This window comes from Solenopsis invicta, chromosome 15, assembly GCF_016802725.1.
Source record: "Solenopsis invicta isolate M01_SB chromosome 15, UNIL_Sinv_3.0, whole genome shotgun sequence".
Lineage (NCBI taxonomy): Eukaryota > Metazoa > Arthropoda > Insecta > Hymenoptera > Formicidae > Solenopsis > Solenopsis invicta.
The window spans coordinates 6,633,118-6,648,229 of NC_052678.1; the positions used below are offsets into that span (position 1 = coordinate 6,633,118).

Sequence of the window (15,112 nt, forward strand, 5' to 3'; positions counted from 1 at the left end):
TTTTATGTAATATTATTTTATGAATTTGAAACCAATTTTTTTACGTGAAACATGCGGTCAAAATATATAACGGTAAGTATAAAAAATTATATAAAAAAATTTATAAAGGCTCTAGCTGAATAAGTAAGATCAAATGTCCCCTTCAATGGATTTGTTTGAAATTTGATCCACCTTTTTGTCACTATAAAAAACTAAGTTTTTCAAATTTTCAAGTCCCGGACTTTTTTTTCTATTGTCCATAACCTTAAAAAAATACTTTTTGGTAAATAATTTTTTTTTGCAAGTTTTTAATGAATCGATTTGAAATTTTAACTGGTGCTAGACATTATTCAGATACATAAAAGAACCAGTGTGTTTATATCTTTTAATCAAATTAAGCTTTTAATAAAGAACAGACTTTATGTTTAAGATTATATAAATATTTACATATCTGTGAAAAATTATGAAAAACATGAATAATGAAACATGAAGATAGTTTGCATGATAATGCAACTATGATTAAAATATAAAAATCGCAAGTCTTATGAGAGGAGATATTACAATTTTAAATCTTTTTTCAGCTTGTAAAATTAGAATTTTCTGTCAAAATAGAAAACCAAAATTTGTAATTATGTATCTGAATAATATCTACCACCAGTTAAAATTTCAAATCGATTCATTAAAAACTCGCACAGAAAAAAAAATTATTTACCAAAAATATTTCTTTTTTTTAAGGTTATGAATAATAGGAAAAAGTCCGAGACTTGAAAATTTAAGAAACTTAGTTTTTTTTAATGACATAAAAGATGGGTCAAATTTCAGACAAATCCATTGAAGGGAAATTTTAACTTTCCTTATTTGGCTAGAGTTTTTACAAACAGAAAAAATTGATTCTTAATTAAAAAAAATTTTTTTCTTGTGTTTTATATTAATCATTTTTATAAAAACAATATGCATCACAACTTAATTAAGAAATAATGTTTTTTAAATGTATTTACAATAAATCTTTATGGTTTGTTCAATATAAGATTACAGAAATATTTATAAAATATTTTGGTAAGTATATTTATAAAGTATTAAAATAAATATTATAAAATATAATACAAAATCTACATGTGCATCCGTAATGTCAAATTAATAAATAGGTAAAAAAAAGCGAACAATATGTAGATGGTCAATATAAAGATATATAATTAATTAAAAGTTATTCATTCCAACATGTACGTTTTGAGCTCACTTGCTCCTTTTCAACAATAGCAATAGTTTACAATATGATTAGAAGTTCATGGAAAAGTTAGCGCAATTAAAATATGAAAAATTACAATTGAACTACAAAGGTCGCCTTGGAACGCATATAGACATTTTCTTATCGGAGATTTTACGATTATCCATCCAGTTGTAAAATGGTAACATTGATGACAAAGATATTCGTCTTGCGGTCAGAGATGTGAATATTCTCCGTAAAAAACGTTATATCCAGTTTTCTGTCTTAAAAATCATATTGAGTCACGGTAGTAGAGTTATATATAACAAGAGCGTAAAATAATTATAGTTAGAGCTTGTGTTTCTCGCACAGCACCATCGACTTGTTTCCGAGATAGTATTCGATGGGACTCCTTCAAATCCCATCTCGGAAACAAGTCGATGGTGCTGTGCGAGAAACACAAGCTCTAACTATAATTATTTCACGCTCTTGTTATATATAACTCTACTACCGTGACTCACTATGTTTTTTAACATCGCCAACGGACAGAACTTGTTCGCTTTTTTTTGACCTATTTAATAAATATTATAAATATTTTTTTTAAATCTTTTATAAACGCTAGATAGATTTCTTTCTCTTTTATATTATACCTTTTTTATTTAAAAAAATTACATAAAGTATATTACATTCTTAAAAAAAATACTCTGTTTTTTTTATGTATATAAAGTATATTTATATAAAAAATTTTTTTGTCTTTTTTTTTATTAAAATGAGTAAATCAGCATAAACCTTAAAGTTAATTAAGAATCACATTAATTTAGAATCTAATACCAAAAGTACTTTCTTGTATAAGCTTACGTTGTCTGAAGTGATCGACTATGTAACAGTTGTATATTTTTTTTTATGCAAAAAGACATGACAAGTACAAAAAAAGCATAAAAATGTTTATCAAAACATAAAACAGTTCACAAATACATAACAAAAAACTTTTACAAACGCTTTGTATGCACTAATGCTGCTAAATGAATCAAATGTCTGAAAACTTGACATCAGCGTATACATATGCACATACTGTAGCAATCCTTTTTTGAAAAATTCTATATCAGACAATAATGTTATGAAGACGTTCTCTAAATATTAGATATTGACACAGATATGACATAAATTTGAGGATGGAATGATATCTGATTTAAATCTTAGATAATTTTTATATTACGAGGTACGTTCACACTTGATTCGCTTATTCCGGGCAAACAAAAATCCGTCCTTAAATATTTGATCTTTTTTTCTTTGCTTATTTTTAAAATAACTAATATTTTTAATCTGTTTGGCTTTACTAGCTTTAATAATATCTAAAATACATATATTACATAACACATTAAAAAAGATTATACTCAAAACTATAAAAAAAAATTAGGAAACTGTTATTTATATAATTTTATTAGAATTAAAAGTTCAATTCTTGCAAATAAAACTTTATTTAAAAAAATACGTATCCACATTTCTTGATTTTGAAATAAACTATTTTACGTTGAATTTATAATATTCTTCATTATAATATTGTTTAATATGTGAAAGTATTATTATTTAAATTGTAGCAAATTTTAGATTTTAATTTATTAAAGGCAAGTTACATAAGTTTATGAGAAATTCGCATTGCATTTATGAATAAATTATAGCATTATATTCATTTAGTCATAAGCATTTTTTACCTGCGTAGTCTTATTTATTCCGGTCAAATATACAACGTCAAACATTTAAATTCGTAACTTCACAGTTCAGGACTCTTCAAAATTCGGATGATAATTAACTAATTTACATTTTATACATTTTACATAATTATGTACATACACGAAGTTTTAGTACAATCGTATGACCTCTATTGTCTCCATTTGACTTTTTGATGTTGTTTTAAGTTCCTTAATCAACAATTAAATACAGGGTAAAGGTAATATGGAATAGAGATTTTTTTTTAAAGAAGCATTAAGTATAATAATCATTGAAAGATGCAAAACATGCTATAATAAGCAAGAAACGTTATGCAATGGTTTTTTTTAAATATGATTAAGTACTTATTTATTTTTGTTATCGCTGGTGACATATTTGCATTGCTTTAGGGTGTTATTACACACGTTGTCCGACAATTTTTTTAAGCTTGTTGATTAGCTGCAGAATAGAAAATTTCCAGAGATTCGAGATATTTTCCATTCTGCAACCAATCAACATGCTTAAAAAATCTGTCGTACGACACGTATAATAGCACTCTTAAGCTGGCAGAGAACGAGACATAAGCGCTTAAGTCTGACGTGACGTAACGTAGGGTAAGGGCCTAAGCAGAATGATTGACTTTTAATTTTAAGACAAGTTTTATGATTTAAATCTTTGTCTTTAGTAACGCACATTAACTGTCTTGTGTCTCAAGTCTTAAGTTACGAACAGCAATTTTTTTTAGTTTAAGACTTGAAACCCAAGACAATTATTGCGCGTTATTAAAGACAAAGATTTAAATCGCAAAATTTGAGATTATAAGTCAATTATTTTGCTTAGACCGAATAATTGACTTATAACCGGAAGGCAGAGAAAAACGCAGAGACATAAACATGTTGTGTTGGATACCTAATAAGTGCGTCGCAGAGACAAAGTGAATAATATTAATATATTTGTGAATAATATTAATATATAATCTTAATAAGTTATAACTAAATATGGTCAGAATATCGTTAGACTTAAGCGCTTACGTCTCGTTATCTACCGTCAGCCTTAATCGTATTTCCACAAGCTCAAAGCAAATTAAGTAATCAACTATTAATGAACTAATAAATAGCGCGGTTGTTCGTGCGTAGAATTAACAATTTTGTTAATTTAAAGACGGACGTTTTGATTCAGCTTTGAGTCATCTTCAGCTAGTTTCTTCTCTCTTGAGCGCAGTTACATATGTTTATTTTGCGAGATGCTCCTCGGCTGAACAATTTACCGGTTAAGACCCACGAATAATTTTTATGAGGAAATTAATTTCCGGCAAATTGACAAAGCATTCACATTCATTCCACTTGAATTATACGAATTATTTGACTTGTAACGATTATACTTCCGCGCAATAACCTATCAGATTGAAAGACCGAACCGTACTGTTCGGAGAGTACCGAGAGTACAGTGGAGTGAACGTGAATGGTTTTGTCAATTTGCGGGCTCCTCTGTGGCCGGAAATTAATTGTCCCATAAAAATTGTTTACCTAATCGGTGAATTGCCCAGCCGAGGAGCTTCTCGCAAAAGCAAACATATGTAACTGCGCTCAAGAGAGAAGAAACTGTAACTGAAGATGACTCAAAGCTGAGTCAAAACATCCGTTTTTAAATTAACAAAATTGTTAATTCTACGCACCAACAACCGCGGTTACTCTTATTAGCCCATTAATAATTGATTACTTAACAATTTGAGAGTACTAAACTTCGGTGTCTTTTATTGTAATTCAAAGTAAGTTGTTTAACGTATATATTTTATGGACTTTCTCAATGATGTGGAATGAATAATGTTATGCTATTTAATTGTGATTCTTAACTTTTTTTATTAGCAAGAAAAAAATTTTGTTTGTTATATCAAGATGTGCAGGTGTAGAGTAAAAATATGTACCATTGTATGTTTAATAGTAGTTTGATGAGTTCACATAATTAAACAGAAATTGCACTTTATTATGTTATTGTTTATTGTTTCTGAAATTTAATTCGTATTTCATATTATTCACGTTTTTTAAATTATTTCATTCTCATCCTTTTTACTTTTTTGTTAATGCTGAAGTTAGATTTAAATTTTGAAAATTTTTATTAATTGAACGTTATAGCTAACGTGTTTTTTAAGAGGTTGGCGTAAATTAAAAGTCTTAATATATATGTATATTGGAATAATGTGTTAATTTAAAAATCACCTATAGGGATGTATTGATAGTTATTAATTTAAATGTAAATTAAAAGTTTTTAAATAAAAATTGTTAAATAAAACAACTAAACGTTATCATTTCGTATAATCTTGGACAATATTATCTATGTTTGATTAATCATTTTTCTCCCTATTTTTTAATTATCATTTACCTTTTTAAATTAAGAAATTAAGCATTTTATTGCTTCGTACAATAACACTGTGGTATAGCATAGCTCTGTGGCATATAATTGCGGTCAATGACTTACAAATTCCATCATCGTTCTCCTTTTCCTTAGTGCTAAATCTGAATCAGTGGCATACTTATCACTGATAAATCAGTGATTTTTTTAAAACTAAAAGTCAATGAAAAGTTACTGGTAATCATTGAAAAGTTCTTATTGATCAGTGTATTAATAAATACACTCATAAATACTAATAAATACGCAATAGTCATTAATAAATATACGAGAAAATTCATTGATATTTAGTTCAGATAATCAAACATTACCAGTGGCATACTTGGCACTGATGATCAGTGATTATTCACTGATTCAGATTTAGAGAATGCCTTTTTTTGCCGCGTTCCTCTTTTATGTTTCCCATATAGCACCTCATATTTTTCTTCCGTATATTCTTTATCTTTCTTCTTTTTTCTTTATTTTAATTGTACCAATTGACGATAAAACTATACAAATTTTCAATACATTGTAGACTATCTGTATTTTCATTTTTAATTATCACCTTTTATTACGCTGTTGCAAGTAGCGGGATTCGACGGTGGGGATCATGGAAGACACGTTTGTTGGACAGCAGTCTTCTTAGTAGCGTTTAAGCATCGTGCACGATCAGTTACTGGTAGAACGTGTCTCTCGTCTCATCGGAGACCGGCGATTGGAACCGTGAAGCACGTCCTATTCAAACTTTCCAAGCATTCCTCGTTCAAGCGTGGAGAATCTCGGCAGAAGGTCGAGGTCACGAGGTTTCTGAGTTTGTGAAAATAATCAATCTCGCAAGATTTTAATTGGTTAAAAAAGGTAAGTGTGCAGCAAGAAATTTGTGTTTTGAAAGATTTTTCATTCACCGTTACGTCCAGGTTTTTTCAAAAACAAATGCAAATACAAATGTATAGTTTATATTGATTACATATTTTTAAGATTTACATTAATTATGTATTTTTATAATTATGTAATTTTAATGTAACAGACAAGAGAAAATAACGTTATCCATTAAAAATTAACAATATCAATTATAGATATGTAATCTCAGTAGATTTAATAATCAATAATAATGTTAAAAAGGGCTTATAAATTAAATAAGTTTATTTGTATAAATGAAATTTTAGTTTATTTATATAATATACAATAACGATTGTCTTGCGCGGCTCTTTAGTCTTTTTTAGCGTTGTACCCACAATTAATATGTGTGTGTGCTTATTATTGATTTATGCCAGAGTCCAGAGCTGTCCAGGATTTGTACTTTTGGATTTGAAATTCAAATGTATGTGTTTATACTTATTGTCGTTTTTATTCCTTACTTCATTCATATTTCATCATAACGCGCGACTTGGTCTCATTGCCAGGGACGACACTGTATAATCTGAAATCGTTAAAATTTTTGAAATGTATCATTTATTGTGTTTATTTTGTTATTAATATTATATAATACTATTATTCATAATATATTGTACTATAAAAAATATTATCCATGATTAAATAAGTATCGAATAAAATACTTCCATAATTATTCAAACTTTTCGATAAAAATTTAAGAGTAAATTCTTAAAAATACGTACTTTCATAAAATGTACTAAAACGGATAGACACGTGAAGAAAGAGATTATAAAAAAGTATTCTATATAGGGCCAGAGGGCCTTGCTGCTTTTAAGAGGGCAAAGTCCTTTGAAAGGTAAAAAAAAATAATCGATTGTTTTTACCTTCCAAAGGTCCCTCTTAAAAACAGCGAGTAGGCTATATAGGATACCATTTATAAGCTCATTCTTTACGTGCTTATTTGGAACTGATTTTGGTTATCAGCAAGGCTATTCAAATCTTATTAATTACAGTCCTGGAAAACTTCATTAAATTCAGCTCGAACCATTTCTTCAAATATACTTATTGTATAACTTATAATAGAGACTCAAGTAGCACATGAAGCTATAAACGTCTGCCTTGACATTGTTGCATATAAATTAATTCGGTGCCCACAGATTTATCAGTTTTATTACTCGACGTCACGCAAAGATAATGAAAGTATGATAAAAAAGTAAATAATGATAGTAACTTTAGCCCATTTAGGTCCATAGACCTAATTACACAGACCAGATTACAAAAAAGTAATAACAATTGCAAACAAGACCGTACCGTAAAAAAACATTACTGACATAAAAAGCACATTACAAAAATCAATTTTGCAATTAACTGTTATTAAACGAGAACGAATATAAGAATTATATGTATACATATTTCTTTAATAATTTTTCCTATAGAATCAATTAGCGTAATTAATTTTCCTCTATAGTCATTTTTTGATCATTTATTTCTAACAATTAGTTACAAAATTTATTTTTAAAACATGTTTCATATATTATGTATACCTTACTGAATTAATTTTACAGTTTTGTTTTTTAGTTGTAAAGTTTTATCACACTCGACGTATTCTCCAGATTTGATTTCGATTTTATTCATTCTGAGTCCTTACAACATTATTTGTCTGACCCGAGTTTTAAAATTATTGAAAAAATAAAAAAATTTATTCTGATAAATTTATCGAATTAAAACTGTCATTTTTTGCGACGAAATTCAACAATTTATTGAAAGATGTACCAAAGTTATGAATATAATAAACTATTTTAATAATTAAGTTTGTGTTACCTGTTTATAGTAAATAAAAGTTGAATTTTGGAAAAAAGGTACAAATTAATTCACATATCTGTAAAATTAAAATATCATTATACGTTTTACATATATTTCAGATTTTCTCAGGATAACTCAGGAATCATCTTTATTTATTGAAAATTATATCATCAACATGATTAATCTTATACGTCATGTCGTTAGTAATTATAACGAAGTTTTAAACAATGCCAAAGGTAAGTTATTAATACAAAATTAATTATGAAAATATTAAATATTTTATTAAAAAAATATTTTTTGTCATAAATAAATTCAAAAACTTGCAAAATTGTTTAAATTGTGTATTTAAATGTATGAAATTTTTATTTATATATAAAATATTTTTATTTATATGTAAAATAATACACTTTTCAACGGTCGTCTGCATTAATAATGTCCAATATTTATTTCGTACACGATCAAGCTTTTTTATAATACTTAAACAAATTTTTATTCTCACATAATTAATTGTACGAAAGAAAGTTTTAATACCTATAATTAAAATCGTTTCATATAATTCTGTAGGATAATAAGATTTTAAGAAGGATGAGATGGAAATAAATATAATGATTAAAGGTAGCTGGTGTTTATAATGTCGCAATTTAATTAAGTATACGATTTAAATAGTTACACATATAGAGCGAATCTTGTCGCTTCAGTCAAATTAATAATATCAATCGTTTCTTGAAAAAGTTCACGTAAAAGGAAATAAACAAACTCGTGGCTAACTCTGAATTTCCGCACTCTGTCTCTGTTTATCTCTTACTCTGTTCTTATACACTCTGTCTCTGACACGGAGCACTGTCTCTCCCAAATTCCAACAACATATAAGGTCGTTACGATTGTCGACCGATAACAATTGATCTTCGATCCCTCGATCCTTGTCCGATATCTATTCTCTTACAATTCATTATATAATTAATTGTACAATGCAATTAAAGAAATTAATGATTGTTACGTATTTGTGCAGGTAACAATTTATCAGACCTTCATTAATTGCATATGCATGGAATAAATTTTTTATATGTCTGTAGAGGATTTAAAATATACAATAGATTCTATTAGTCAAGTTTCTTGTACACCTTCTGTGATAAGTTATACGATTGTTAACATGATATTAAACATGATATTCCAAGCATACTTATTTACTTCAAGGCAAATTACGTATATTGCAAAAAGTCTATAATAATAACTTTTGTATTTTGTGTATAATAATACAATACTCATAATGTTAATACCTTAGTATAAAATAATTTAATAAAAATAATTAAAAACATAATCTCACTCATTATTTCACACTCAAATTTTAATAAAAGCTTAATAGTCTGTTAAGTATTCTTATACAAATTTAAAATCTATTAAGTGTAGACAAAGGAATTATTTTTCAAAAAATTTAAAATTGTACATAATGAAGTTTTTTTTATCAATTTTTTTATGCGGTTGCAAAAAAATTAAAAAGTAATTAAATATTAGTATTTTTATATCCAAACACATATATTTAAAACGTAGTTCGTAAAAAGAATAATAAAAAAAATTTTTTTAGCTCGTGTATAATGGTACATTGTTCTTAATACTTTGTGATGTAAGCATAATAAATAAAAATGAGCAAAAGCGTAATAGTCTGCCTAATATTTAAAAAATAAATTTTAATAGACTACTCAATAAACATTAAGTCATATAACTGTTTGTTAAAAAAAATGGTGTTATGTTATGAACAGTGACATTGTTCAGTGGAAAATTATAAATAATAATTTTATAACTATAACTTGGTGTTTATCAAATTTTTCTGCGTATATTTTGATTATACGATTAGCGATATTGTAATTCTTATGTAATCGCTTTTTATTTTGTCGCATTGCACGTAACTTATTATTATTAGAATAATGTATTTGTTATGCACTTGCTATTATGTGTACATATATGTATATCAATACTATCCAAAAATTGTAGTTGTAGATATTGGCTTGTGTGTCGGTGTTCACGCCTACGTCTTTTTCTACTTTCTAGTTAAGTTAAAGGAAAGTGTGAATGCGCCGAAACATGTCAAGTCAATATATAGATTTACAAATCTAGGATAACACTGAATTACATACATGTACAATGTATATACTCATATGTACATATATACTCATACAGCATACTTTATCTAAAAGAACGTCTTTTGAATGTTCCATGGACGTCCCTGGGACATCTGTGCTGTATGGGTAATATAGAAAGATAGATAAATAAAAAAAATATTTTGATTTTTAAAAATTAAAAATTAAATAAATTATATTTTTATAGATCCAATGGTAGATACTTGGTTTTTAATGGAATCTCCGGGTCCTATATTATGTATTATCAGTGCATATTTGATATTTGTCTTAAAAATTGGACCAAAGATGATGAAAAACAGACCGGCGTTTCAGCTGAATACCGTTATGATTGCATATAACGCATTTCAAGTACTCTTCAATATTTGGGTGATAACTTTAGTAAGTTTAATTACGTATAGTATATCTGTCATCTTACAAGGAAACACAGGGAAGTGTCCGCCTCAGATTAAAACGAGATTTTAATATGTTGTAGTACAGATAAAAATAAGGGACACGTATTTTTTTATACGTGCCCATACGCACTTTAAGGGGGTGAAACACCCCTTTGAAGAAAATTGCTTTTTTTTTTCGAAGCGTATGCCGTCGAAACTATAAGAGACAGAAAAAAATGTTTTAAATGAAAGTTGAATGGCTCGAAGAGTAATTTATAACAGCGAAAAAAAAATATATTTTTTTAATTTTTTTTAATACTTTCCTCCACCACTTACCTATTTTTTTTTCAAAATTTTTATTTTTTTTATAAGCAAAATAAAGCTTATTTTATTACGAATTCAACGGTATATGATAAAGTTACGATACAACATTCCCATTTTCCAGAAATAATTAAAAACTTCTCTATACGCACGGTACGCGCACCCGTTTCCTATCTTGAAATAGAATGTTTACGTCTCGACAGTATTGACATGTATAGATTCAAGAGTTACGTATGTAAGGAAATGACTCAAAGTGCACGCGCCAGTAGCGTAGTTATGTATATTTCTACACTAATCGAATTTAATAAACACATTAATAGAATTGTATAAATGCAGTATAAAAGATAAAATTTCTAACTAATTTTTTAATTAGTTTTATGTTAGTTCTCTTGTTGTTAATTGATAAGCTGGCGTTAGATAGTGAAGGTATGGAATATGTGAGTAATAACTTTTGTAATCCAAGTCTCCTTATCTGTAAAATGTTGAAGAGAACAAATATTCTAGTCGAATCATGTAGACCAGTAAATAAATGTTTAACTTATATTAATTACATATTATTTTCTAAACAAGAAATTAATGTTTTACAACACCGTAATTGTTGTTATTCTTCAGTGTAGTGTCGTTTTATTTGGTAGTAAATGTTTTTCTTGATGTCTGCGTTTTCATGTTAGACACAGACTGTCCTCGAAATGTTTTTGTCATCATATGCGAGAAAAACATGCATTCAACTTTCATTGAGAACATTTTTCTTTATCTCTTATAGTTTCGACGATACACGCTTTGAAAGAAAAAAACCGATTTTCTTCAAAGGGGTGTTTCACCCCCTTAAAGTGCGTATGAGCACGTATAAAAAAATACGTGTCCTTTATTTTTATCTGTACTACAACATATTAAAAATTCGTTTTAATCTGAGGCGGACACTTCCCTGTGTTTCCTTGTTAGTATTTAATATTAAAAATAAGAAAATGTATATTGAAATATAAAAATACTTTCTTCCATATTTTTTCGTACATATTCTACTTGAAAATATCATAAAAACAGCGTTACAAGCGTACAACGATACTAATTATTAATTATATGTTTGAATAGGTTGAAAATAATTTGTATGCATAATATTATTCAAAGTTATGATTTTCTGACAAAAATTATTTAATTCCTATAAACATTTCTCGAATGACACGTATTATATAATAATTGTTTAAAATCAAGTAAGGAATAAATTGTATAAGAATTAAGTATACCGTAATTTAATTAAAATATCGCGTATGTTTTAAAATATATAATAATCTAAAATAATGTAAAATTTATCAATTTCAGATATTGGAACTGGATTTTAAATATTTGTTCTTTATTCATGGATTTAATAATCAAAATAGTATATCATCAAATCAACAACTTGCAAGACACATAAAAATAGTAAATATTATTATCGTAATTTTTAACAATATTGAATTTAATTCAAATAACTCTAATAATTTTTAACAAATAATAAATATATTTCTCATAATACATTGCATGTACAGATGTCTCGAGGCAGTTGGTGGTATTTTGTCACAAAAGTTGTTGAGCTTCTGGACACGGTAAGTAAATATTTATAATAATAAAATTAATTAATTGGTTAAAATTTAAAACGTTTAAGTTAACTGACTTGCAAAATCTAATAAGACAATGAAGCACATCTCATATTTCCGTTTTCAATTACAAGTGGCACAATTCTTTCACCACTTACTCAATAAAAGTTATTGCAACCAAACATTTTGAAATATGAACACAGCGTTTTATTAACTCGGTCATCGAAAAGTAACATTTATCAATTGTTTGCATAATCTCTAATAAATTCAACAATCTTTTTTAAATATTCTTTTCTGCAGACAAATATGACAGTATGTTAAAATAACAATTAAATTGAAAATTATATTCAATATGTAAATAATACACAAATTTATTGTAATTCACAAGTACAAAAATAGTAAAAAAGTAGTAAAAATTTTATTATATATCCTCACAAATTTCTTTCATTATAATCAATTTTATAGCCAACAGTATCGCTTTAAAATAAAAGCTATTAATAATATTACAAATTAAAATATCAGCAGCTATTTAAAATATAAGAATTAATTTGGACAAAAACAAGCAGAAAATTTTCTAGTAAAAAAAAATGTTAAAATGTAAGAAAAAAATATAACTTCAAATGTTTTGCTTTTTAAGGTATTTTTCGTTTTAAGAAGAAAGCAAAATCAGGTTACTTTTCTTCACGTTTATCATCATACTTTGACGACCCTTCTGTCATGGTGCTACTTAAAATATCTACCTAGTGTACAAGGTGTTATGATTGCTCTCTTGAATTCCATAGTCCATGTCATTATGTACAGTTATTATTTGATCGCAGCACTTGGCCCTAACTACAAGAAATATATTTGGTGGAAAAAATATTTGACGTGGATTCAACTGGTAATAAACTTTAATTACATAATTGGTTACTAAAGCAAATTATAGATTTTTCAATATTTTATTACTATCAATATTTGTTCACCTACTAATAAAATCAATCAAAGATTTGTACTTTTGTAATATTATAAACATAATATTTTTATATTATATTAATTGTATCATAATATTTTTTATGCAATATTTACATGATAGAATTTTATCGTCATATATAAATATCTCATAGTTATTTTTTGTATTATAATGTCGCTAACAGTATTTGTTTAATTTGTTTCAAATTTTTTTATTTTAAAATTGTTTATCTAAATAGATAGCTTAAACAGATTAGTTATAAATTATATTAGCTATAAATCAGATTTAATAATTAAAATTCTTTTTTACATTTCAGCTCCAGTTTTCTTTAATTTTAGTTTATCTATCATTAACTTTAATCATGGATTGTCGAATACCAAAAGCTCCTAGTTATTTGTTCGGAGTAATATACATAATCTTTATATATTTATTTGGCAACTTTTATCGTCAAGCGTACAAGAAAAAAGTTACTTAATAATGAATGTTGTACTTTGTAAATAACTAATAAATACAAAAGATTCTTTAAAAATACTTACATTTTATTTTTATATAAATAAAAAAGAAATAATATTGTTAAAAAACACGGAACAAAATGACTACGATCTCCAATTGAGCACCGTTCCAAATGTCATTGGCTTTTATAGTAAAATATCAAAAATGTGTGAAAGATAAATGTATAAACATATATAGAAAAAAAGGAAATAAGTTTTTATGTATTTTTAATTTACTTATAGAATATATGTATAAAATATATGTAACTATTAAACGCAGTGTTAAGTTTGAGAAACCCTGTACAAAATTTCAATTGCATACTGTAGAAAGAAATAAGAAGAATGAAAAGAATGAGAGAAATGAGAATGAACAAGAAGGAAAAAGAAATAAAAATAAATTTACCAATTGTGATTATTAACCATAAGCATTCATATTTTTACTTACTTTGTATGCATACTTTTTCTTTTTTGTACTGCTCAATTTTTCTATTATTCTTAGCTTTAAAAAATCTGAAAAAATTTAAGATAACAATTTTGAATCCTTCTTTATATATTCCATGCTGACGTCAGTCAGTTCGACTACCAAGGCAAATAATAATACTTATCATAACAATAATGTGTAACAATAATATATATTAAGAAAATGTTATTATTAGATCAATGTATTAACATTGAAATAACATTTTTTAAAATTATATGTCAGATTTAAGATCAAATCTTAATTAAAAATTTTTAGAAAAGAATTAGAAAAATATCGTTAATTTAATTGCAGAATTTGATTTAATTGAAATCTTATATTTAATAATTAATCTTTCGTGGTCCCACCGGAGATTTGTAAAACTTGGGAATTTTTATTTTAAATTATATTCTGCCTCAAATTTGAACACATACAAATACAAGAAAGTAAAAAACGTTTTGAGCTAGACAATTGTGAAATTGTATTTTGGAATATTGAAAGTGTATACCAGAATTTTTTTATGAAAAATTTTTTCAAAAACATTATCAGTCATAAAATGGATTAGGACACTAAGAAATTAACAAAAAAACATTAGCTCACATAAGCTCGCATTAATATAGAGTTCGCTTCGCGTGTCACTTGGCGCGAGATACGACCACGCCTCTTGATCAATGTAGGGAAAAAAGTCATTAGCATTGAGAATTATAATTACATAATATGTATGTATTTGTGTTTGTATATGACATGTGTGTGAACTATTAAACATTTTTTTTAAATTTAAATTGTCCAACTTTTATATTCTTTAATTCTATAAAGTAGATAATAAAACATGAGTTAATTAAGTTTGTGTATATTATTATATTTTC

The 15,112-nt window shown here is 26.5% G+C and overlaps 1 protein-coding gene across 2 annotated transcripts; it reads left to right on the plus strand.

Moving 5' to 3' along the window:
• Positions 1–5,901: 5,901 nt before the first annotated feature.
• Positions 5,902–14,208, plus strand: LOC105207288 (elongation of very long chain fatty acids protein 4). 2 transcript variants are annotated; one of them, XM_011176723.3, is made up of 8 exons: positions 5,902–6,133; positions 6,550–6,596; positions 8,071–8,187; positions 10,274–10,464; positions 12,096–12,194; positions 12,302–12,358; positions 12,987–13,229; positions 13,615–14,208. In XM_011176723.3, the coding sequence occupies exons 3-8, from the start codon at positions 8,127–8,129 to the stop codon at positions 13,771–13,773; spliced, it is 810 nt and encodes a 269-aa protein (XP_011175025.3). In that variant the 5' UTR covers positions 5,902–6,133; positions 6,550–6,596; positions 8,071–8,126; the 3' UTR covers positions 13,774–14,208. The 2 variants fall into 2 exon arrangements, with proteins under 2 accessions (XP_011175025.3, XP_039314090.1); XM_039458156.1 differs by lacking the exon at positions 6,550–6,596.
• Positions 14,209–15,112: the final 904 nt, after the last annotated feature.

Bases quoted from the DNA above. Each gene is read 5' to 3' on its own strand.
- LOC105207288 (XM_011176723.3), top strand. From the start codon at position 8,127: ATGATTAATCTTATACGTCATGTCGTTAGTAATTATAACGAAGTTTTA. The intron at 10,465-12,095 runs GTAAGTTTAATT...TATCAATTTCAG, and splicing joins ATATTTGGGTGATAACTTTA to ATATTGGAACTGGATTTTAA. The intron at 12,195-12,301 runs GTAAATATTATT...TTGCATGTACAG, and splicing joins TTGCAAGACACATAAAAATA to ATGTCTCGAGGCAGTTGGTG.